The following is a 26,020-nucleotide window of genomic DNA, read 5'->3' on the forward strand; positions in this document are numbered from 1 at the left end:
AGACATGGGAGTAAATACCCAATTGCTTATCTGGAGCTCTGATGACCTTTAGTGTAATACAGTTTTTATTAAACAGGATAATGATTTGGTATCAAATGGTATTTTATAAAAGCGAGTTTAATATTCTGTTTTTAACTATCCAACATTAATTGATGAAAATAGGAAAACTCTTGTTGATGACTCTCAGCTATCCACGGGTCAAGCAAGGCCTAATACCAAGGCGTTATTATTGTGATGTCATAACTATGAACCTTATGATGTCATGTATCTAGTGGTATTACACTAGTCGTATGAGGTGACTAACAGGATCGGGTGGTCAGGCTCATTGACTTGGTTAACACATGTCATCGGTTCCCATTTGCACAGATCAATGGTCATGCTTTAGATCACTGGATCGTCTGGTCCAGACCTGATTATTTACAGACCGCTGCCATATAGCTGGAATATGATAGCATAAAACTAAACTCACTCTCTCACTAGTCATTACACGAGTACTACATGATGAGTACTTGTCATTACATGTGTCATACACCATGAGCACTTGTCATAATGTGTAATGCATGATGAGTACTTGTCATTGCATGTATATTACATCATGAAATCTAGTCCTTACATGTGTAATATGTGATGAGAACTAGTCATTACATGTGTGATGTACGACAAGTACTAGTCATTACATGTGTAATACGTGATGAGAACTAGTCATTACATGTGTGATGTATGACAAGTACTAGTCATTATGTGTGTGATGTATGACACGTATTAGTCATTGTGGGGAAAAAAATTTTCATTCCAGGTACAAATGAACTGCGCACTTGTAAGTTGAAAATGTAACATTTTGTTTCTTGCAACCTGAGTGTTCCCTTAATTATTATGCTGAGTATATGCATCCCTTGATTGTCATGCTGAGTTTATTCATGCTACTGTTTACTTGATTGTACCAAAGTCTATGTTTTGTCTCCTTTTTTTCAGAATACGTTCAGAAATATGCTACCGAAGAGGCATTAAGAGAGCAAGAACATGCATCTTCATCTAGTGAAAGTTCCATGAGTGATTTCTCTGAAGATGAAGCTCAGGATATGGAGCTTTAACATCTCATTTAATTTAATCTGTACATAATTCATTTGTAAATACTCTAGACCCAACATTCTTGCAGTCATGCAGATGGCACGGGGATATGTTATGACAACTAGTTGCCTGTGTTTGACTTCAACATCAGGTGTGTGCATACTTTGTTTGCAGCTGTTGTAGGGATTTGAAATATTTCATTTTCAGAACAGAAATTCCACGTAAAGTTCATATTGTAAGCTATTCTAAGAAATACAGCAATTTTCATTTTTTTATTTATTTTCGTTTGTTTATGGCATTGTGTATTCATAACAAATGTACCATTCAAAATATTTTTATGATTTAAGAAAATGACGAAATGAGAGCTTGTTTTAATTATAGATTTCAAAACTCAGAAAATGTTTGGTGCTGCACTAGCATTTTTTTAAGAGTGTTTGTTTCAAAATTGGTTGTATTTAGTGACAAGATGTCATGACAACAGTTGGGACAAAGTATGAATTCTGATCTCCTGATAGTATGGTGATTGTGGCGTGCCATCATCATCTGATGTCGTCTTCATCATCATCATTTTTTGCATGGCTGTCATCTCATATTGGCCAGCACCAACACCACTGTCTGTACAGGATTGTAGTTTTAGTCACAATACTTAAGGAAAGCCCGCAGTTTGTTCGTGTACAGTGTTTGTGTCGCTCATCAGCTGGTTGACGGAGGCTGCATCCATGGTCATTATTTATCACAGGAATTTTAACTTTGTTGTCTCTTTATCGTTTTCAGTTGTTTTTAATGGAAAAAATCATTATCAGTGATATGATGTAAGTGTGTAGTCTTCATGCATCAGGTTTGGAAGTCTCCCAAACCTGCTTCTCATAAGGGAAATAATTCCTCCTGTTTCACATCAGGGAACAAATTCCTATTTCACATCTGGGAACGAATTCTTATTTCACATGAGGATACAAATTCCTATTTTAGAGGAACTATTTCTTCTATGAATGTTCGTTTAAATCTAGTCACCACTATATTCCACGAAACTCAGGTTCAAGACAATGTTGGAATTTTCTTTTTTAATAATGGGTTTTCTTCGTAATGTAAGCCAGGAAAATGGGTGAGCAAAATAGGCTGAGAAATTCTATTTCACGAATTAATTTTGGCACCTTGCAATGCAAAATACCCTTTAGTATTGAATGTAAAGGAAAATTGATTTGGTATATTGGAAAAGTTTTCAGTCACCCAACTGATGTTGTGATCATGCCTGCCCTATTTCTTTGTGTGCGTAGTGATACGTGTTGGCGATGTTGACCATATTTGGTCATGGGATTGTTGCCATGGATACCGGGAGTGGAGAAAAGATTTTCTTCATAGACAGTCAAGGTTGTAGCATCACCAGTGAATTGGATTTGAACGTAAAAGATTACAAATGAAGCATATCGTTTTTCGTTAAAATATATTTTGTGAATTCATAAAGTTATGAACATATTTTGTATATAGATTTATGATTTACATGTAATGACATTTTTTATCAATGGAATGGAATTAATGATGTTTGTACATGACTGCTGCAATTTTGACTGACTGTGAAGCGTAGGTGTGGTGTGGAGATGCAGAGAATATTTGTTATGTAGTTTGAGCACGGACTCATTGACTCCAGGCTGAAATAACGAAGACACAAGAAGTACCTGAACAAGACTCTATTGTTATGCAAGAAATCATCAATATTATTGTTATGGCTTTGGACTGATGTGTGATATTTCCTGTCGTTCAAAACTGATAACTTATATTCCCCGAACTTGTTCATGAACGACCTCATGGTTTTCCTTATCTCAAGGGATCTAACATGAACCTATTTGTTGGCTATATGCTGTAATAACATGCCATAATATCATTGTAAAGCATGTATTTTCTTAAAAAAATAAACACATGAAATTTACATGTTGACTCATTGCCAAATTGTGTTGACATTTTTAAAACTGATTCTGTTTGATAAGTAATGTGATCTCCATGGCAACTTATTCAATGAGAGGCTTGGGATTTGTCATGGGTTTTGTGTTTCCCTCATCACTGGAGTCTTTGAGTCTAATATATAAAGATAAAATCCTTCCTGTATCAATTGATCTTGCTGTAATTAATCTGTACAATATTGATATCCGTAGTGTTAGTTCCCTGATCGATGTATTTGAATCTATCTGAGCCTGATGTGTAAACTGTATATTTTAACCCCAGTGGTAGGGAGTTTGAGAATTACACAGTGAAGCATAAGACCATATACCCATATGCAAATGCTCTTTGTTCTACTTTTGTACGAAGCGATGTAGAAAGATACTGCTAGTTAGACTACACTGAGAGTGTGTGAGTCTTGTCCTCTCAGCAATATTGTTCAGACAATGGGGTTATGAGCACTCCCAGAGATATTTGACATTTTTCAACAACAGCATAACATAATATGTTTAGGAGAAAAAGTTCATATTGTTATAGAGATTTACAGTTGGTTGCCAACACTGCCACCTGCCAATTTAAAAAAAAAATACATCATATTGCTGTGACAATTTAGTAATATGATTTGTTTAATTTTGACAAGTTTGGCAATGTATGGTTGGTTATTAATGGCCAAAGTGTTTTTGGATAATAGCATTTTCGAGAGGTGATGTGACTAAGTGTTCTGTAATGTACAGTCATGTGACAGTTGATATTTGTTACTTATGTAACCCATTCTCCCACCCCTTGTGATGAAATGGTCCGAATAGTTGTGAGGTGAATAGTATGTGGAATTCATTAGGGAAACAGTTTTCCTAGATAACATTGATGTGTCAGTACTCAATTGATGTTTCCCTGTAGTTCAATACATATTTGTCTCAGTTTCCAGTGGATATGTTTTGCCATCTTTTTCATTGTTTAACTTTGTGAACAGAGAAGAATGTTTTATGAAATGATCAGGTCCAGAGCTGAAAAAAAACAAAACATTTTCGGGTTATTTTAATGGATAGAGATTAATGCATTGGTGTATTTTTCAAGTATGGTGTAAGGTACAAATCCAGATTTGCAAAATATTCATCTAAATGTTGGTAAGCCTACTGGTATGAGCTATTTCATGGATAATACACTGATGTGAGGGAGGATATTTTAGGTGGTGCATGATGTCGATACAGATGTTTCTCATATGGCCATGTGTATTGCTTTTGAGGCATTGTGTGATGACATTTGTGAAATGGATAAAACTATTACATGTTTAACTGATAAAATAGTTTTGGAAAGTTTTTAGCATTGGTAAGGCCATTGCTGATGTTCCTGACAGTATAAGATCTTGGTTTGTGTGAGTGGGCATTATCACTGGAAATACCTCATTAAATGGCCAAATCAGATTCGCTCATCCCAAAGTCATCAGGTTTCACATTTCTACTGTTGTTAGTCCCCTTGCCACACCGAAACATGTGGGTTTGAATCCTGGATTGCACAAATTATGCACTTTGGTGTGTCAGCACCAAACTGTGCTTGTTGGCATTGGCAAAATGGTAAATACCTAAGACCTGCATCACCTTGTGTTTTCCTCCATGAAGCTAACATGCTGTGTTACTACTGAAAAGTTGCACAAAATCTACTCACTCTGTCCTCGTATGATATATAAAGAATATAATGGTGGTATTATCATATCAAGTTGCACCATAATAAAATGATACGTATGTTAGGTGAAGGGAAATTTTATATTTTCAAAAGTAATGTATTTATTGGATTTTTTTAGGAAGATTCATTAAATAATTGAACTGATACATATTTTGGGACATTTGATACCTCTGTTGCCATGGTTACCACATAGGTATGGAAAGTTGTATATGCGTTGACATAATCCGCGTTTTATCTGTGTAATTAAGGACATTACAATCATTGCACAAGTGATGAACTAGTCACTTTGATCTTGTCATCAACATCGCCAAGTGCTGAAATACTATCTCACTTTAGTACATCACAACAGATTTTCACCATTATTTCAAGTGTTTTCCTTATGGGTAAGCACAATTTTTTTCAATGAATATTTGTTAATTTTGAGTCTTTTGAAGATTTGATTTGTTTGCACTCTGATTATTTAAGTGATTGATTATCCATGATGATCCTTGTGTCATGATGACTCGGGAATCAGTTAGTAGTCTTGTTATGGAGTAGTTGTGCTTTTTGTTACATTAGAGGATAGTAAGACCAGACAGTTTAAGCAGTAATGTTAATCAAGGATACTGATCTATTAAGTTTTAATGTTATGACCTCTCATAACTCTACTGTTTACCCTCGACTTCTGAAGCAATGAATGCTTTGTTGATTGAGACCCAAGACGTGAGTGAAAAGTAAATTTTATTTATCCAAAATTATTTACAAAGTTACTGTCGCACAGTGCCTATTAACATATTTTGTTAAAGGTATTACTGAAAACATGTTAAAGAAAACTATATGTTTTTCTTATGATTAGACTTGTGCCACGGCACATACTTTGAAAAAAATCTTTTACTCTATTTTTTTCATTAGTGGAGGGTTTCATCAGAAGATGCTATGATTTTGCTTCTTTGAAATACAAGTTTAAATCCCAGCTCTGCCCAATTGCGTCCTCTTTTGTTTCAGCAAAGTTGGAAATCTCGGGATCACTAACTTTCTTTCCACATGATGCTGATGTGCTTTGATATAACTTAAATTCTGTTTAAAGCAGCATTGATCCAAACTCAGTCACACTCCTACCCAGGTGAAGTCTTGCTGGAAAAAGTTGGAGAGGCTGAAATTGGCCAAGCCATATATGGAGATAAATGCTTTTGTGTAATAGAGTGGGCATCATTGACATTTGTTTGAAAACAAGGCCATTCTCCTTAAATGATTAAATAAATGTATGTAGGCATAGTTTAAGTCAGTTTTCTCAGGTTTGTTTGAGACATTAGTGTGAGTGGTTAGAATCTTGACTGATATAATGTAGAAGCCATTAACAGACCTCCAACACAATCATTGATTGTGGACGGAGTGAGCAGTTCCTATCTGAGTGTGTCATATTTCCATCTACCATTGACATATTTCATCATTGATACTCTGTTCTAAAGAGTAAATAAACTTTTTCTGTTGCATGATAATTAATGTTGTGTTTCCATGGTTACCAGTATGCATATTCCTTGCAGAACACCTTTTTCTTTCACTTCATCTTTTGAAGCTCTCTGCCAAATGTTATTTTCATCGACCACAGAACACTTTCATCTTTATTGAGTAATTTAAGTAAATGAGAGAATTACTATTACATTCTGTTTCACAATGTCAGAGTGAATCCCATTTCAGTTGTCCTGAACTTAATATTGATGAGTGATGTTTAATGGTGAAACCATTCTCAAAATCTATATGAAGTTTATTGAGAAAGGGAGGATTTCAAGTTTGGAATTTTGTCAGCAGAATATGATTATGTTTTTGTTAAAGATTTTGTATGTAACATTTGGTTTATTTAAATGGTATTCATAACCTGAGGATTTCATGAATCTGCAATGTTGTATTGAAATTAGAGATGGAAGTAGCCAATTTGCAGCAGACATTTTTTTGTGTGTTTCAGTAGATATGGGTTGAAGAATTATTTTGAGGTCAAAATGGTTTGTATATATATTTTGTAGGCCAGAATTAACCAGCAATAAGAAGTTAGAGACAATTTTACAGTAAGTTTGTAATAGGGTCCTTATTATCCATATTAAAATGTTGATTGGGACAGAGTTGATAAAAACAGGATTGATATTGATGAGGACTGGGTTACACTCATAAGGGTGACACTGCTAAATACTACATTGAAGTTGATAAAGAAGGGATTGACATTGAAAAGGACAGGATTGACATTGATAGGGATATGATTGACACTAAACAAGGTTTACAATGAAAAATATTAGATTGATGTTTGTAAATATGGGATTTACATAGATATCTACCGGATTGACACTCAAAATTACAGGCTTGACACTGAACATTGATAAATGCCATACTGAAGTTGATAAAGAAGAGATTGACACTGATAAGGACAGGATTGACATGTATTTTACATTATTTGGTTCTTTCAGTGCAGCATTTGGTATGGGTTATCAAACCATGGTATAGCGTAATTACTTGTTAAAGGGTTCACTCCTCATGGTGATGGCCCTGGTTTGACTCATCATGTGAGTAGTGTTCAAAGACCATTAGGTCTGTCCAGATTAAATAGCACATTGATTTTTAAGTTGAATGTTAATCAGCTGTTGCATACTAAAACATTTAGAATTGAAGTAAGCATGTCTCTGCAAAGAAAACATTTTCATTTTTCTATTTTGTTGAAATCTTACTTTGTCATGGTTGATCTCATAGCAGAAGGCCTAGTAGGTTGTTACTGCCTATGTTCCATATCTGATGTTTTACCATATTAGGTATTACTCATTAACACATAGTGAAAAACATCCACAGCCAAAGACTTCATACTATATGGGCAGGTTAAGAACAATGTCAGCCCAATCAACAGCATCAAACTTAAAATGTAATAAGGGCAAATGAAATTGATTCTTTTTTTCTAAATTGTGAAGATCTTAAGGACAGACCAATTTATTATTGTTGTATGGATTTCATTCCGCTGAAAACCTGAAAAGGCAGGAGGCAAAAAACTAATGACCAGTCAAAGTAATATTCCTTCTGCATACTAAAAGGATCTTACTTTCGGCAGTTTATGAAGTGAATATGGGGCAAAAGAAAGACGTTTCTGGTTAGTTTACAGTTTGGACCAATAAAAGCATTATTTTTTTTTTTTTTTGAGCAGGGAAAATTTGTTAATGCTTATTCTTGAAAAATATATGACTGGCAGATTCGTTAAACAATACCAAAAATTGAACTGGCCTTTAATGGTACAAACATTTCTAAGTGGTACTCCACAGGATTTCACCTCTTTAGTTACCATGGATACCAGACTTTTAGGCAACACTTAAGTCTTCATACACTCATGTCAGGAATGGAGACATGCAAACAATTTTTCAAAATCCAGTTTCATCACATGGCTAGACACTGGAAAGAGCAATGGAACCAAATCTACCTTCTAAATTGTAACAGTGGTGAGTAGTTTTGACTATCAATCAAACGTATCAGTTTTGCCATTGCCATATACATGATATTTGAACAGCTGGCAGCGGGACTCTGTGTGTGTGTTAGTGAGGGGGAGCAGGCAGTAGTTGGTGTCACTGCATTGAGCAGGTAACTACAGGTAGAAGCTTTCAATCATCTGAGAGATGACCAGCTGATGTGCATTTATTATATTACGCATTATAAAGATGTGTTTTGTAAATAAATTTGCAACTTTCTATATGTGTTATATTTTGTGGTTTTTACGTGTGAAAGTCTTAGGATGGCAGTATATGGTTTCAATTTGGGCTTTGAAGCTGGTTGACTGACCATCATCTAGTTGATCTCTATACACCTGAGACATTACTTTGTGCTGGGCAGACCACCTGATTTATGAGGCCTTGTAAAGACCAGTCCATCTGACTCAACCGGGGACATGAGTCTTGTATGGTCCATCCAAATATACCAGGCCTGAACATGAGTCAACCCTACAAAACCTGGGCCTTCTGTTCATCAGCCCACCCTACTATACCTACTCCTTGTTTTCATCAGTCCATCCCACAATACCTGATCCGTGTGTTCACCAGTCCACCCAACTATATACCTGCTCCTTGTGTTCATGAGTACATCCCAATATAGCTGATCCTTGTGTCCACCAGTCCACCCCAATATACCTGATCGTTGTGTCCACCAGTCCACCCCACTATACAGGATCCTTGTGTTCAACAGTCCACCCCAGTATGATGGATCTTTGTGTTCATCAATCCTCCCCAATATACCTGATCCTTGTGTTTAACAGTCCACCCCAGTATGCTGGATCCTTCTTTTCATCAGTCCACCCCAATATACCTGATCCTTCTGATCAACAGCCCACCTGAGTATGCTGGATCCTTCTGTTCAACAGCCCACCTGAGTATGCTGGATCCTTCTGTTCAACAGCCCACCTGTGTATGCTGGATCCTTCTGTTCATCAGTTCACCCCACTATACCTGATCCTTCTTTTCATCAGTCAACCCCACTATACCTGATCTTTCTGTTCATCAGTTCACTCCAATATACGTGATCCTTGTGTTCAACAGCTCACCCCAGTATGCTGGATCCTTCTGTTCATCAGTCCACCCCAATATACTTGATCCTTCTGTTCATCAGTCCACCCCAACATACCTGATCCTTGTGTTTAACAGCCCACCCCTGTATGCTGGATCCTTCTGTTCATCAGTCCACCCCAATATAGCAGATCCTTGTGTTCAACAGCCCCACTCACCATACACCACAGGACATGAGCCTATGTGTTCAGCACTATCAAGTGAGTGAGTATGATTTTATGCAGCTTTAAGCAATATTCCAACAATATCATGGCAGAGGACACCAGAAGTGGGCTATCAAGAATACAAGACATGACTCATACATTATAATCAAACATTTAATGTTCATTTACAGCTTGATGTTAACAATGCTTGATGTTAAAATATAAACTGCTCCAACGTAACACTGAGATGTTGTATGCTACAAAAGAAACCAGAGATAAAACCATCCACTGTCAAAAGATACAGACCTTAATGAGCAGCCTATCTGCAAATATATTCACTGTTTCCTATGCAATGTAGATTTTTTTTGTTGCTCAAAGACTGGCATCATGTCTATATGAAATCAGAGTGAGTGAGTGAGTGATGCACAACAGCACTGCTTCCTTAATGCATGATGAGTATCACTGACGTGAGTGAGTGAGTGAGTTTCATTCTATGCCACTTTTAGCAATATTCCAGTAATATCATGACGGGGTACACCACAATTTGGACCTATGTGGGAAATCGAACCCGGGTCTTGAGCGAACACTTTAACCACTAGATTACCCAAACACTCATCGCTGTTGTGAGTAGAGACAAAAAAATATTGAAGGGCAGCATTAAATGATGAGCCAATTGAAAATCAACAGACACATTTTAATCATTAGACATTTAATATTTAGAGATTACCTATATAATTACCCAGTACACAGGACCCATAGGAACTATAAATTAAACACCTAAAGAAAACTTTAAATATCCAGTGAGACTGATCTGGACTGAAAACACTCAATCACATGATAAACATCTACAGTGAAGACTTCTTAGCACAGAAGACTGTTGGAAACTGTTGTCTCCAAAAGCTGTAGTGCGGAGGGAAATTTCTGATTTTCTTTTTTGTTTAAAAAAAATCATGTTTAAGACGATGAAACAGAAGTTACTAATGTTCAGAACTTGCTGTCTTATAGTTTATACTGCCTGAAAGACTGGGCAGTGTACCAGGAGACAATGTCATTTCAGATGCAGGCATGCCAACCCCAAAGTGCTGCCAATAGTAGTTTCAAACATCAAAACTAGTTTGACAATAAAAATGGTAGTAGACATTTAAATAGTTAAAGTCAAGATGGATTCGGAAAAGATAACATGACAGTAATCAAGAGTGACGCTGTAATTTCATATACCTCCTACAGCATGTTTCCAAATTATCATCATTACCTTTCTTCGCCTTCTTTCTTCTTGGTGACAAAGTACTTAGTAGGCGAAAATATATCTTTTAGTCAATATGAGTATTTTTAACAGAATTTCTAATTGTATTAGAGTGGTCTGAGGCTAAAAAATGTAGTGATCATGATGAAATTGTAAACGATAGCATCTCTGCAGATGTTCAGCATTCCATACAAGAATATACCCGATGTAACATTTTAAATGTCGTCTGGATACTGTTTGCTGATGTCTACCTGATGAAGCTTGGCCGAGTTACTGCATTGAGATGTCATGTCAGCTTTGCTGAGACACTGTATTGTAACAGTCCTAATGAGGAGTCTCCAAGACTCAATCATTCACATCAAATGTGATGAAGAACATACACAATGCTGAAGAATGATCAACATATAATGTCAACACTGTGAAAAATTGCTGTAAACATTCATAAAGATTTTCTTTTTCACCTTTCACAGGAGAACTGTGACAGGTGTAGTAAATAGTACTTGACCTCGTGTACAAAAATACTGAAGTCAGCTGGAGCCTAGGGTGTAAACAGCTATTGCACTGTTGTCGGACATTATGTCGTAGATCGTACACACATATTGTTATCATAATGATACCTTATGTCTAAATGACCTGAAGTATGTACATAACAAATAAAAAAAATAACCCAACAGAATCTTGACTCTGCACAAATAGTTGAAACAAAAATTCTCTGAACACATATGATTCAAAACAGCGGTGATATATTTACAATATCAGAGGCAATACAGCTGGTTCTCACCGTCTCAAACATTGGGAAAATGTGTTTATCTCACATCCAAAATCCCAACCACAAATCACCTGAGGACAATATCACACACAGGCAAAAAGCAACTGTCATATGCACCAAAGTTACTTTTCTTTTTCACTGGATTACTAAACAATCAAGTTAACAGGTGCAGTATTCTGATTTGATGTATGTGGTTAGCTAGTTAATACACAGCACTCACCAACATTTATACATGAAGGTGTTCAAAATAACTTCGCCTGGACTAGACAATTCAGTCTGTGCTAAATGTTACAGTACACAGTTTTCAGAATAGTTGACAAAGTTGCAGCATGTAATTCAAATACTGATAAAAGGTAAGTCAACAATATCTACCGCATAGATATACTGGTGGCCGCGAGTGGAGTTCACACACTGTAGCCATGTGAGGAATCACACCTGGCCTTACTGGGGATGTATTCATAGGGTCTTTCATCCGGGTCCACCACATCATGCTACCACTGTGTTTGGTAACTTTGATGTGATCCAACCCAATGCTCTCATCACTGTTGTTTCCCTCACATATGGGTCACAATTGGTCAGCAGCAGCCCACTCTTGCTGTACGAGGTGACTCATAGAATCTGAAGGTCCAGGTGACTTACTTCATAGATACAGGTCAGCTCGTCCCAGTTACACTGACTGGTTCTCATAACGTCAAAAATTGCAAAGTCAGGTCCAGACTTGATTATTTACAGACTGGCTGGAATATTGCTGTGGTTGCTGTCTTTGACAAATAAACAAGTGGCCATGATTTTTGCAATCTGTCGTGATGGAATTTGAATGAAGACACAAGTGAGACGGCTTCCCATCATAACTGGATGTACTCACAAAGCTGAGGTGCTACAGTCCACTAATTTCCAGATGTATAGGACTTTATTAGAAGGTGGATATGCGACATGAACAATATGTCTTATGAATCCAGAATACTTATTTGAACTCAAACATTCTGTTTTAGAAAATGTCAGTATGTTAGCATGTGATACATACCCTGTATCACCCAAGATAATCATGTATCATGTACCCAAGCCCCTCGACCTATTCGCTACCATAGATTCATCACAACAAAAATAACCACCTGATCTAGCATTTCTTCTTTGTTTAACCAGTAGCACTCCGAATAACACCTTTAAATAGTTCATTTATAACACAATTTCCAGGGGCAGATACAGCTTTTAGGGAAAGGGGGTGCACATTTCATTTTCACTCCAATTTCAATGGTCATTTTAACAAAAGGATGCACCCCTGCACCCTTCCTGCATCTGCCTATGATTTCCAACTTTAACACACAGCACGACAATTCTGCATGCAGATGAAATATATATGAGATATAGTTAGAAGAAGCTCTGGTCTGGTTGCTGAAGTCTGCTAATGAAATCAAAACAGACAGATGAGGATGATGAAATGGCTTCCTCCAAAAGTCTCTGGTGAGGGAAAAGTCCTGGGCCCTGTCCCATGAACCAATCATAGTGCTACGACCGTTATAGGTCTATGTTGAAGTATGGGAACTACGATCATTTCAGCTCTATAATCGCTTTGAACAAGACCCAGGGTATTTCTGGAGACTGATGATACAACACACTGGAAGACATTCTTCTATATGTACAAACAATTGTTTTTACAAGTAATGAACATTCAAAGATCAGGATGTCTGTTTGGTCTCCGGTGAAGCCCAGTCTTTGAAAAGCCTGCGGATTGAGCGGAGCCCAACCACCATGGGACTCTGAAACAATAAAAAAGGGTGTCACATGTATCATCAAATTGTGCCACAAACTTCTGAATCTGTACACAGTACAGTGATGCTTTCAGTTATGTATGAACATAATTGGTGCACAACATTTTTGTTTCCAAATTCACTTTACAAAAAAAATTCACATCATCAGTAAATCACACTGACAAAAATCTCAAAGGGATCACTATTTAATAATTCATTATAACCATAGTTCATTTCACATGTTTCATTTGTTTGCTGTTTGCACTCAACAGAATCCCAGCTATATGGTGGCAGTCTGTAGATATAGAGTCTGGACCAGACAATCCAGTGCTCAACATCATGAGCCCAGATCTACACAACTGAGATGATGACATGTGTCACCCAATCCCATTAGTCACCATTTACAACAAGCATGGGTTGCTGAAGACCAGTTCTAACCCAGATCTTCCTAGGATATATATACACATCTTGACAGCAAGTGATTGTGAGATCGTGGAAACAAGATGTTTGCTATATCAAGCAATCAATACATGGAATAATTGAATAGGCTGAATAAAAAGTTGCATTTGTGAATTTGCGGATGTCAAACAGTACCAGTTTGTAAAGAATCTGAACCATAAGCGGAACAAGTGCAATCCTCATCAGTTTTGTTTGTTGTTTATTAGTTGCTTCATTCAGCTTTCAGTAGGGAATCTCACCTTCCTGATTATCTTGCACAAACTTTCTCTATCACTTGAGAGAAGACTAGGAGCAATAATGTTGAGATTCTGAACCCATCCAGGGAGTTTCGTACCCTCCTTCCTCTCTGCAACGCCAGGTGACTCACAGCTATCATTACTTATGTCAGAACACTGTGAGGAGTTTAACCCGGGACTCTGTGTATTCTGTGAGTTTGGCACTGGACTGTTGGGCTGTGAGTTGTTTCGGAACAGACTTGGGCTGGACTGTGAAGTTTTGCAACCTGCTGATGATTGAGAATTGTTTCGAAACAGACTTGGGCTAGTTTGTGAAGTGTTGTTGCCTGTTGCAGCTTGGGAATTGTTTTCCTGTTCATGCAATATGATCCATGGGCAGAACGTGCGATGTTCATCAGAAGGATCAAAACTGTCCTTGCTTTCCTGCAGACCAAGAAGATATGATGTGAGTGAGTGAGTGAGTGAGTTTTTTCCAGCAATATGATAATAATAATAATAAATGCATACTTATAATTTGCCTGTTCCACACCCTAAGGCATGCTCAAACCGCTACAGAATATTTACAATGGAGTATTTACAGCTGAAATAATTAATAGTATGCTGTGTAAAAAGTAAGTTTTAAGTCTGGACTTAAAAATGTCAATTGTGTTCGAGCTTTTAATGGCACAAGGGAGAGAGTTCCAAAAGCACAGGTGCAGATTATGAGAATGACCGGTAGCCGAAGGATTTCAGTTTGTAGGATGGGATGACCAGTAGATCTTGAGTGTCTGAGCGCAAGTTGCGTGCGGGGACATACAGATGTAGGAGTTCAGACAGGTAGGAGGGAGCCAATCCATGGAGGCACTTGTATGTCAAACAGAGGATCTTAACATCAATTCTGGCCATAACTGGTAGCCAATGCAAATCTTTCAACACAGGTGAAATATGGGAACATTTGGAAGTCTTGCTGATGATGCAGGCAGAAGTGTTTTGTATCTTTTGAAGTTTCTCAAGGAGGGTAAACTTCAAAGGATGCAGTAGTCAAGTAACAAGAGCTTGAACAAGGGCTTCAGTTGCAGCAGTTGTTAGGCATTGCCGAATGTTACCAATGGATTTCAGGTGAAAGTAGCAGATCCTGCTCAAATGATTAACATGAGAATCCAGAGTCAAGGAAGAGTCAATGTGGACACCCAAATCCTCAACAACATCAGAGAACTTGATGTCTGCATCTGCAACTTTAAGGAAATCGGTTTTGACTTTGTTGTGTTGTTGCCTTTACCAACGAGAACTGCTTCTGTTTTAGTGTCATTGAGTTTATGCATATTTGTAGTCATCTGGCACTTGATGTCCTGTGTACATTTAACTATGCAGTGAAGAGATGTGGAGAGATCTGACAGATGAAAGGCTTTCAGGAGCTGAGTATCATCAACATAGGTATGGTGAGAAACTGTGTGGCTTTCAGTAATCATTCCGACATATCCAGTATACAATACAAACAGGATCGCACCAAGGACTGACCCCTGTGGCACACCACATGTGATTGCAGCGCCTTTAGATCTCCCGCTACCAATGACAACAGACTGCTGTCGGTCAGACAGATAAGATGATACCAATATCAAGGCAGTATGGTGAGTGATCAATTTCTAATCAAAACAAGAATAATTATCAGTGGAAAAACACTTGCACAATATCATTGCTGGATTTACTAACCAATTTCTGTTTCTTCAGAGGAGGATCTGAATCACCATTTTGGTCATTGCCATTGCTGATCTTCACCTTAAAATTCCACAGTCCTGCCTTCCTCTGACAATACTCACACACTAGGGTGTCACTGTTACTGAAAAGAGAGTGAATGAAGAAAAATTTTAGCAAATTAAAGAATATAATCAAAATACATTTTAAAATTAGATTTCCCAAATGTGGGCTGACTTCATTTAATTTTTTCAGAATCAAGCTCCTGCAGGTGGACTGACATTTCTGTATACTGAGTAGGATAAGCACAACTTTGACAAGACCTGTCACAGTGCCTCATCTAACAGGCATAGATTGCCATGGACCAATTCTTATGTAAATTCCCTTCTCATCCAAAGCACAACTGATTAAGTCAAAGTGGCCTAAACCTTTAGAATACTTGCTGCCAATGGAAAAACCTTGTACGTCAAGTCTCTCACCTGATGGCCCAGCCAGTAACTGCAAGTGCAGCAGCCGCTTTCATCCCCTCTCCATTGGACTTGTCCAGAGAGAAGGTCAATCGCCCACAGTGATATGTGTCAAAACCCTGCATAAATAATGAGCACATTATTATAGACCTCTTGTGCTCAAGATGATGCTGGATAAAGAGATGACTTGCAACTAATAACTTCATATGTTCAGTGGCTCAAAATATTCTGTCCTTTTTAGCAAATTAAGAATGGATAAAAATAATATCCACTGCATGTCCTTTTCAAGTGAAAGATGCTAAAATAATTATATCAATACCTGTACCCTAGATTTAACTAACAGTTCCAAAGGTCAATATGAGATAAAAAATCTCAAATCCTTAAGCTGGGGATTAATTTATGGCTGTGTAAGTTTTCAATATGGACTGAATCAATATGCCAGGTTTCTCTGTTTCATGTAGCAACTGAACTACACCAACAAGCTCTCAACATATTTGTGCTGTTATAGTTTTGTGCATAATTCAACCAAATAATGTTTATGTATATGAGATGTCTCCATTTTAAAATGATCAAACAAGAGTCATCAGATGATGACAAACCTCTCTGGCCCCCAAATATTAAGAAGAACAAATCATCTCACACTGAATTTAAGTCCAACTTGATTTTTTTTTCCGACTAAATCCAAATTGTTTCCAGATTCCATGGAAATGATAAAAATGCTAAAAAGGTGTAAATACTGAAAGGCACCACTGCAAGATCTGTTTGATCAGCCTAACAAGTTTTGTTGAAAGATACTAACACACTCCGGAAATGAAGACTACCCCTCCATTTTGCCACTAAGTCTGAATCGTTTCCATGGAATCTGAGAAAAATAAAAAATGCTAAATATCCGCAAACAGCAAAAGGCAACCTTAAGCTTTTGTTTGATATGTCTACCAATTCTTGTTGAAAAATATTGTGCAGTTTGTAAGCTATGCTACACAAACAAAATGACTACAGACTGATGGGCAGAGTTGACTTACAAACTTGGCCAGACTGTCATAATTGATGTCTGGTAGAGTGTCCCTGGCCTCCTTCAGCCTCCTGTATCGGGAATGGAAGTCACGCCTCACTTCCTCCGGATCATAGTGGGGGACACGCATGTACCAATCTGAAACAAGGACATACATCACAGTTACCATGGCAACATGCATATACCAGTCTGAGACATGGCCACAAGCATTCATCTGTCTGAAATATGGACATACCGCATCACAGTTACCATGGCAACATGCACGTACCATTCTGAAAGGTGGACATACAGCATCACAGTTACAATGGCAACATGCATGTACCAGTCTGAAATAGGGACATACCACGTAACAGTTAAATATGGCCACAAGCATTCAACTGTCTGAAATATGGACATATCACATCACAGTCACTATGGCAACATGCATGTACAAGTCTGAAATATAGACATACAATGTACCACATCACAGTTACAACAGAAAAATGCATACACCAGTATGAGACATGGATATACAACATCTTGATTACCATAGCAACATGCATACACCAGTCTGAGACATGGATAAACAACATCACATTTACCATGACAGCATGCATATGCATGTCCCAGCCTGAAACATGACATTAGACATCTATGACCAGGGTTCCATTCCACAGTGTTCTTAGTGCAAAGGTGATCATAACTCCCATGCTTCAACACACACTGCGAAGAGCACTTTGTGAAACAAGATCTTTATCAGTAGAAAATTGCATATGCCAAAGTCTAAAGCACCAGCATCCACATTCAAAAGTCACATGCAACCAAAACATCAAACATAATTAAAACACAGTTATCACTTATTCATGATATATAAAATGCATTGCTGATTAAGAAAAAACAAATAAACAAAATAATAAGCATATAATCGTAAATCAAAAGTGCAATATCTTGTACTTGGGTTTACCTCCTTCGAAATGAAACAGCCATGATACCGAACCCAGTCAGAGCCGATGGGTGTGCACTCAAGTGTAACAGGGCTTTTTCATTGGCCCTTGATTCATTTGCTGATACGCTTAGCCGCTTCTTTGTTCATGGCTTATGAGCCTGATAGGTGTTAATTGCATGTGGTCAGTGATTGAAGTTGTGCATTGCATATTGTCATTAGGAGACAGACAGGCAGGAGAGTTTTCTCTGTGAAAGAGTCTGCTTATCACAATCAAAGTGTTTTGTTGTTTTTTTTATTTTATGTAACAAGTAGATTATTTACTTGTTTGTGTTCACAACCTAGATTAGACTACTGCTCACGACCTCATACTCTGGGCAGGCATACTGTTTTAAGCTTTGCGAACCTATCCAATGCGCATGCGTTATGAGCACAGCGCATCATAGTAGTTCAAACTACTTTTTCCCCCATTACTGGGAGAAAATTTGTGAACTCTGATTTTGTGGGCATTTTTGATGATTTGTTTTTGTAAATGCATATCAAAAGGTATCAGAATCTGCAAAGTTCTGCAATCTGCAAAGCATGTGACCTTTAAAATTATGATGAGTAATATATTTTATCAGTAAAACATCAAAAGTCCATCTGTTTCAATTGTTTCCAAACAATCTTCCTGTGGGCGATGAAGGACAGAGTGGCAAGCGTGGCAAGTCACGTGACTGTTTGGCAGGAAAAGAGAGGCAACGCATGGGTGAGTGAACTTCTACGCCCCCTTAATAAGAATTCCACTATCATTTGCATAGAAGAAGGAAATAAGCAATAATAAGCATAAGTCACCATAAGGGAAAAATTACAGCATTAAAATACACAATGACCTGTAACAACACATTACCTGGAGCAGGGTTGGTGGACCAGGAGCAGATCTTCTCATGACTAGTACAGATGGACGTCTCAAGCTTCTCACAGGCTTCCTTGTCTGAAATACAAGGATGATCAGCTCTCATGAAATGGAATGCAGATATTTGCATCAAAAGGGACTGAAGAAATTAATCAGAGAGCAGTTAAAAATATCTCTTAGAAACTCAAATCAGGGTTCCTGATGAAGCAGTTATTGCCATTTTGCTGACCCTCCAGCCCTTCCAATATGAAAGAGAGGACAGTTATGACAACCCTCTTTGGATAATTTAGTTGAGATAAAGTCACATGACTGTCCCAGTTAAGCTAAATGATGTACTAAAACTCTGAAACATTTTAATATGTTGCCATGGATACAATACACAACAGACTGAATTTCTTAATGAGTGAGTCAGTTCAGCTATATGCCACTTTCAGAAATATTACAACAATATCATGGTGGGGAACACAAGAAATGGGTTTCACACATTGTACCCATATGCGGAATCAAACCCGCATTTTCAGCGAGATGAGCGAACACTTTGACCACTTGGCTACTCTACTGCCCCAAATTACATAATGCCACACTAAATTGGGGAAAGAGTAGAGATATATGTAGGACAAATATGAGATCATGTATATGATTTTTTTTCTTCACTCTAAAAGTTCATCTAAACGTTTTGATCATGGTCTTGGTTGTTTGTTCACAGACATGGGAAATGAACACTCTACCAGAGGTGTTAAAGGTTTACATGTTCTTAATAAACTGTGAAGTTGTCAGAAGGTTGTTAGAAAAGTTTAATGCATTAAATCATCAACTGAAGGCAATGCCATTATATGCTCCCTTTAGGTCAGTGGCTGGTTAGTGTTCAAACATCTTGAATTCTTAATTCACTTTTGTCACCTATAACCACAATACTCACATGCCACCTGGTCTGTATTTGCAGGTAGTTTCCCACACAGGAAGGATTTACAGCTGACACATCGCAGCATGTCAACATCAATGTTCTCCCAGCCATACTGCGCACATACCAAGGGAGACAACTCTCTTGGTTTAGCAAACCAGGTCAGAGGCTTATTATAGGATAAGGTTAAAACAAGCATGAAGAGCTATTCTACATGTACACATGGTGTGTTTTGTATTGCCCAATGAAAAAAAAGAACTTTCCAAATTACATGATAACCCCATCAACAACTGAAACCATTATAAGACTGATGACAAGATGCATAAATGTAAATGTTGGAGTGTATTCATATTACAAGATAAATTGGAAACAGATCATACTTATAACATATGTCAGCATAAATTCCAGCAAATATTCAACACTATGCCTTTCTAAATGTTTGCATGACAAGCCTAGAGCCTGAAAAGTCTGTCTGTCCATCCCTCATGAAATACACTGTTAGCAATATTCCAGCAATATCATTGTGGGGGACACCAGAAATGGGCTTCACACCTTGTACCAAGATGGCATCTTTGACATGATGATTCAACTGCTTGACAACACACAGCCCCATAAGTTGAATATCTACTCATTCTTATCAAGATATGTAGTAATAAACAGGTACATGTACTGGGGCATGCATCTGCATGTTCTTAAATGCTATACTCAGCCATAGGACAACTATATGGCAACAACCAGTAAATTTCAAAGAAACAAACTTACACAACTTTGCAAAACATCTTGAAACTAATCAGACCATGACAGGAATGTGGCCATGAACCTCAAATCATCGTCTGTCAGCAGGTTTTTTTCAGCTATCTCCTCAATTAGAATGCAGTTCCATCATGTGACATTTGTAAACATGTCACAAAAATAGTACAAGAAATGCTGCTAACATATTCACACACTGTAATTGGCCTCAACTGTCATGTTCATCATGTTCATTCAACAAAAATCAGAAACAATTGACCTTACTGGAAGAGATGCAACACTCCATTGAATCCACTGAATCCATTGAAATTATCTCTTTCCACTTAGAAACTAATTGATGTTTGAGAGTTTATATAGAATTTATCTAAAACAGATAAAAATAAACTTCATGAAATTTTTTTTTCCAAAATCAGGAAAAATCCACAAGAATATTTTTTATTATATGAACAAAAGATACTGAAAATGTGGCAACTCTGGCAAAGAAGGCATCCCTGCTTCGCAAATTAGGAGAACTATCCTGCTTCTTCTCTGTTGTCTTATTCTCCTTATCCTGAGATTTTGTATCAGTTGCAGAGGTTGTACTTGATGACACGGTTCTAAAAGACAAAAAAACCCAAAACTACAACATAATAGAAACATGTATCTATGAGCTTGATCGAAGAACATCATATTTATCATGCTAATGTTCATAAAACAATAATCAATAAAGTTTAGTTCATTGAAAAGGAAACGAGCATTACTTAGTCAAAATGTACCACTGACCGATTCATTCAATGATTCAATAATACAGTATCTTGGTGAGTCAGTGACTGGCTTCAGATAAAGGCTATATCGACATATGTACAGATGAAAAGTATGCATGATACAGTGAAACACAAGATTACTGATATGCCACTGAATCCCATTCAGCCATGTTCAGTACTCTAAATGTACTTTTAAGTTTTTCCAATACTCCTGTATTAAATACTTACTTACCAATACTTACTGCCTTAAAGGACCACTAAACTCAGTTTTTTGGTAATCTTTATCACTGCATATGATAGACTTCTGGTTAGCCATAAACGGAACACCATTTTTTTTAAAAAACCTTGTGGTTAATTAATACAAGCGCTTAAGAGTTGCTAAAAAGACGTCTGCCTCTCTCTCCCCCACAAACGAAACCGCAGACTGGTTACGTAACTCTGTCGCCAGAGCCCTACAGTGACATCATAGAAGGAACGATTTTCAGTCTAGAATGAGTAGTTTGGGCTTAAATTGGTTGTTAGTTGTGAGGTGAGCGTTGTGGAAGCCTGTGGTATATACGAAAGTGGATAGTTCGCCTCCTACCACGCTTCCAGGATAGAAAATGGAGTTCAAGTTTCATCGAATTTATAAATTCAAGACTGCTTTCTACTCACTGCTGACCAAAAGGATTTTGCATGAATACAACGCTTTCTTCCTCGGAAAAGAGGTTGTGGTCGAAGTGACAATATTATCATAAGTAATATAATGCTGACCCCTCATATTGACCGATTCCATGAGTGAAATTGTTATGTTATAAGCAATGTCATGTACAATCCTAATGTCCATCAATAAAATACATATTTTACTACCAGTAGAAAGTAAGTTTGATTTTGTAAGTCCGTGAAAACAAACTTAAATAGCATTCATCCTCAGACAGGACGCCGACATTTTTTAAAATCGTGAAGTCATGGGCTAAAGTCCTTTAGAATGATTAAGATTATGATTTGTTCTCATCAAGTTAGAAAATCAAAACTACTTTTTACTGGTAGTTAAATATGCATTTGAATCATGGCCAAAAGGATTTTGCATGACACAACTTTTAACATAAGGACTTCTTCCAAGGAAGCAAGGTGGGGGTCGAAGTGACATTTATATTGCAAGAAATATTATATTGACCTCCACCTCACTTCCGAGAGTGAAATTGTTATGTTATAAGCAATGTCATGCAAAATCCTATAGCCCATCAATAAAATACATATTTTACTCCCAGTAAAAAGTAATTTTGCTTTTGTAAGTTGGTGAAAAGAAACTTAAATAGCATTCATCCTAAGACAGGGAGACGCCATTTTTGAAAATCGTAAAGTTAAATCCATTTGAATAAAGAGATCATGGTGTGTTTTCATCAAGTTAGAAAATCAAAACTACTTTCTACTAGAAGTTAAATATGTATTTGAATCATGACCAAAAGGAGTTTGTATGACACAACCTGTAACATAAACTAAGCGAGGTTGGTGTCGAAGTGAAAATACTGCACGATAAATTTCTACACTTGCTAAATTTAGTTGGTTTGTAATGTTCACTCACCAGTATGTAGACACTTGTCAATATATGTCTTTATACTTGGTCTCATAATCCTAATTACTTTATAATCACACTTGTATGCATTTTGAAACATAATGAAAAGAAGCAATCTGTGAATGTATAACAGGAATGTAATATGTAGACACTTTATAGTTTGCCTATACGAATCATAATTCGCACGCACGCCCTAGTGTATGTCGTCTGCATCATTACACTTCACGACGAAAACAATGATTCTGTTGAAAGCTATGACAACTTCATAAAAACAAAAATGCAAATATTCAAATTAAAGTTACAGGAGCAATGTCAGGCTGTTACCTTGTTCAAGGAATGTATCCATCAATATCCACAAAAATGAGTGATATATTATTTATCTGCAGATGTTTCTGTGATGTTTCTTTTAACAGTCTAATATACGAAAACGTGATGTATCGTTTCAGTTTTTCCACATTGGTGTATTGGTCACCCAAGATAGCATATCTGGCAACTAATTGCATAATGTGCGTCATTCTTTTAAAAAAGTTATTTAGTTAGCCAATAATGAGCAATCAATCAATGTATTGGCGGTTAATCCTTTGAAAGAAGGGTGTTGTTTTTACATAGACACAGCCACGACAAGAGTGTATTCAGCCTTTATCTGAAGCCACGACAAGAGATCAGTAAATGTACATACATAAACACTACCTTTTGACAAATCGACCATTTAAATCAGCATAAATCTAATTAATCAATCAGCGTGTTATCGGTTACTCCTTTGATCGATCCAGACACAAGAAGTGCCAAAATGGGGCCTTTGTTGGGTAATCTAAGTGGCGTCACCACTAATTATACCTGTTATAAATTCATTAACTGAGCATCAAGTGAATGATGACAAATACCGTGTAGGTTTATACCATCTTACACGGATTACAACCTAGCGATACCAAGTGATTTTGACAGAATCGTCTATGAAAACAAGGGTTGTAACTCGAAAACTAGGCAAAGCAGGAGACAAAACTAAGTGATGGTAGATTGTGAGAACAGATAGCTTTCATTTTCACAACAGCTTTCGCGATTTCAGGTTTGTAAAAACCTGTAAACGAAATAGTTTAACCCCTGAAATGTAGATGAATACTGCACAGACCCTACAATCACGTCACGGAGACGCGACAATCTGATTGGTTGAAATTTCATTTGCGGCTGAGAATAATGCACTGTTGACAAAAAGGTCAATTTAAGTTAAAGGTCAAAATGAGTAGTTGTAATGGCGGGGTTTCATTTATAGCGATGTCAGCAAATGATTTTGATATTTATGTTAGGCTTTTCACTTGAGCAGACAATGGTCCACTTGACAAGTTGCATTATTTCAGAAGTCATGATCACATTTAGGCTAGAGTGCAGTTTACCAGGCAAGCTACCTGGGGACAGCTGAGCGTTTGCTAATGAGGGTGCTGCTGTATCCTTAGCCTTAGGACACCCCCTTCTAGATCCTTAAGCCCATGGGTCCCCCGTTCTAGATCCTTAGACCTTGGGCATCCCCCTTCTAGATCCTTTGGGTTAGTGAGTAAAGTGCACTACTCCCCACATTTACGAAGGTTGTCAAAGCGCATTACGTTCTAGGGTTGAATTTTAGTACTTTGACAGAAATTAGGCCACAACGTCCGTGAAAGTTGAACATTTCAAATATTTTGTGTTCCGACTGCCACAGAAGCTTCTGCACATGAGACAGTGTATACAGGTGCTGCTGTCAACTCACTGTATGCAAGAAATTACAGGGAAATGAAATATCCCGAAAACATGGTTTCCCTGAAAACATGGTATGGCATGGTAGAGCTGTAAACGGTTATACTATGATTTTGTCATTCAGTGGAGGAATATTGGTTTTCATCTTTTGGCAGAAACAAAATTACAACGGCTGGTCAAGAATCGAGGCTGCACATATTAGGAACAGGTTAGCTATTTGATTCACAGTCTGCCTTCATGAAGACAGTGCCATTTCGGGGAGTAGTGCACTTTACCGGGCGCGCTTTTTCCGATTTTTTTCGCTGTGCTGGCGGGGCTCGAACGCTCTCAGCAGGGGTCGTGGGATTCTAATTAGACTAATTAGCGGACACGCTACCTCGGGACCACCGGTGCGATCACAGTTAGTTAGTGCTCGTTTAACGGGTCATTACCCCACTAGCTCTGCGCATGCGCAGTGAATGAAAACAAACTATTATGGTTTGTTTTCATTTACTGCGCATGCGCAGAGCTAGGCCCCGCCTACCCATTCATCAAAGCGAGAAGCCACACCTAGGCATTGTTTTCAAGATGTTGTGCAGCCAATCCAGCGAAGCTATGATATACGATGACGTTTATCGTTTGACTTTCGATTCGTGGATGGATATATGGATATAATCGCATCTAAGGTTTGCCAACCCTAACCTTTACTCACTAACCCTAAGGATCTAGAAGGGGGGGTCACTAACCCTAAAGATCTAGAAGGGGGGTCCCTAACCCTAAGGATCTAGAAGGGGGGATCCCTAACCCTAAGGATCTAGAAGGGGGGTGTCCCTAACCCTAAGGATCTAGAAGCGGGGGTCCCTAACCCTAAGGATCTAGAAGGGGTGTCCCTAACCCTAAGGATCTAGAAGGGGGGATCCCTAACCCTAAGGATCTAGAAGGGGGGTGTCCCTAACCCTAAGGATCTAGAAGGGGGGGTCCCTAACCCTAAGGATCTAGAAGCGGGGGTCCCTAACCCTAAGGATCTAGAAGTGGGGTCCCTAACCCTAAGGATCTAGAAGGGGGGTCCCTAACCCTAAGGATACATCAGCGCGGTAAAGTGAGACAGTTCAGTAGCTCTACAGCGCGCTATCACTATAGCGCGCTCATTAGCGAGCGCTCAGCAGTCCCGGGTCGCGCGCCCGGTAAACTGCACTCTAGCCCCATTTCGAACCTACTTAACCCTGTGGCCAAAACAGGAATCTGAAAGAGCACTTTAAGATTCTCTGCCCTCCTCTTTCGCTGGGGGCATAGCACTACCATGAAAGTGACAGCCTTCGATGTGAATTTTGATCACTGTTGGCCGACAATTTAAGGCAACCTGCTAAATTACACTTAACAGGAATGACATAAATTCAAATATCACGTACTCGTTGTCGTTTCCATTCTTCGTTCCATCGCTCAAAAACGATGAAAGAATTTTTCGAACCCGCTCCGGAGTTACAGGGCATGCACTGGCAGCCATGATGTTTTTCACAGGAAGCGCATTAAATAACTTCCTTTGCATCAAAGAGGTATTTT

At 37.9% G+C, this 26,020-nt stretch overlaps 2 protein-coding genes across 2 annotated transcripts in view; one reads left to right on the top strand and one right to left on the bottom strand.

Annotated features, from left to right (window-relative positions):
* The window catches only part of LOC137296906 (ubiquitin-conjugating enzyme E2 H), a 30,436-nt gene extending 22,064 nt beyond the window's left edge, over window positions 1-8,372 (top strand). Inside the window, exon 7 of the mRNA XM_067828798.1 lies at window positions 973-8,372. Within this exon, the coding sequence (XP_067684899.1) occupies window positions 973-1,091 (119 nt within the window). The 3' untranslated portion in view covers window positions 1,092-8,372. The remainder of the gene's footprint in view (window positions 1-972) is intronic.
* Window positions 8,373-9,542: 1,170 nt separating this feature from the next.
* On the bottom strand, window positions 9,543-25,977 carry LOC137296812 (zinc finger C3HC-type protein 1-like). Its single transcript, XM_067828680.1, has 9 exons — window positions 25,870-25,977; window positions 20,913-21,051; window positions 19,724-19,874; window positions 18,799-18,882; window positions 16,998-17,125; window positions 15,988-16,094; window positions 15,527-15,653; window positions 13,841-14,260; window positions 9,543-13,151 (listed from the first exon to the last, which is right to left on the bottom strand). Exons 1-9 carry the CDS (start codon window positions 25,962-25,964, stop codon window positions 13,071-13,073), a joined length of 1,332 nt encoding a protein of 443 aa, XP_067684781.1. The 5' UTR covers window positions 25,965-25,977; the 3' UTR covers window positions 9,543-13,070.
* Window positions 25,978-26,020: the final 43 nt, after the last annotated feature.

The sequence above is a fragment of the Haliotis asinina genome, chromosome 9, assembly GCF_037392515.1.
Source record: "Haliotis asinina isolate JCU_RB_2024 chromosome 9, JCU_Hal_asi_v2, whole genome shotgun sequence".
NCBI classification, from domain to species: domain Eukaryota; kingdom Metazoa; phylum Mollusca; class Gastropoda; order Lepetellida; family Haliotidae; genus Haliotis; species Haliotis asinina.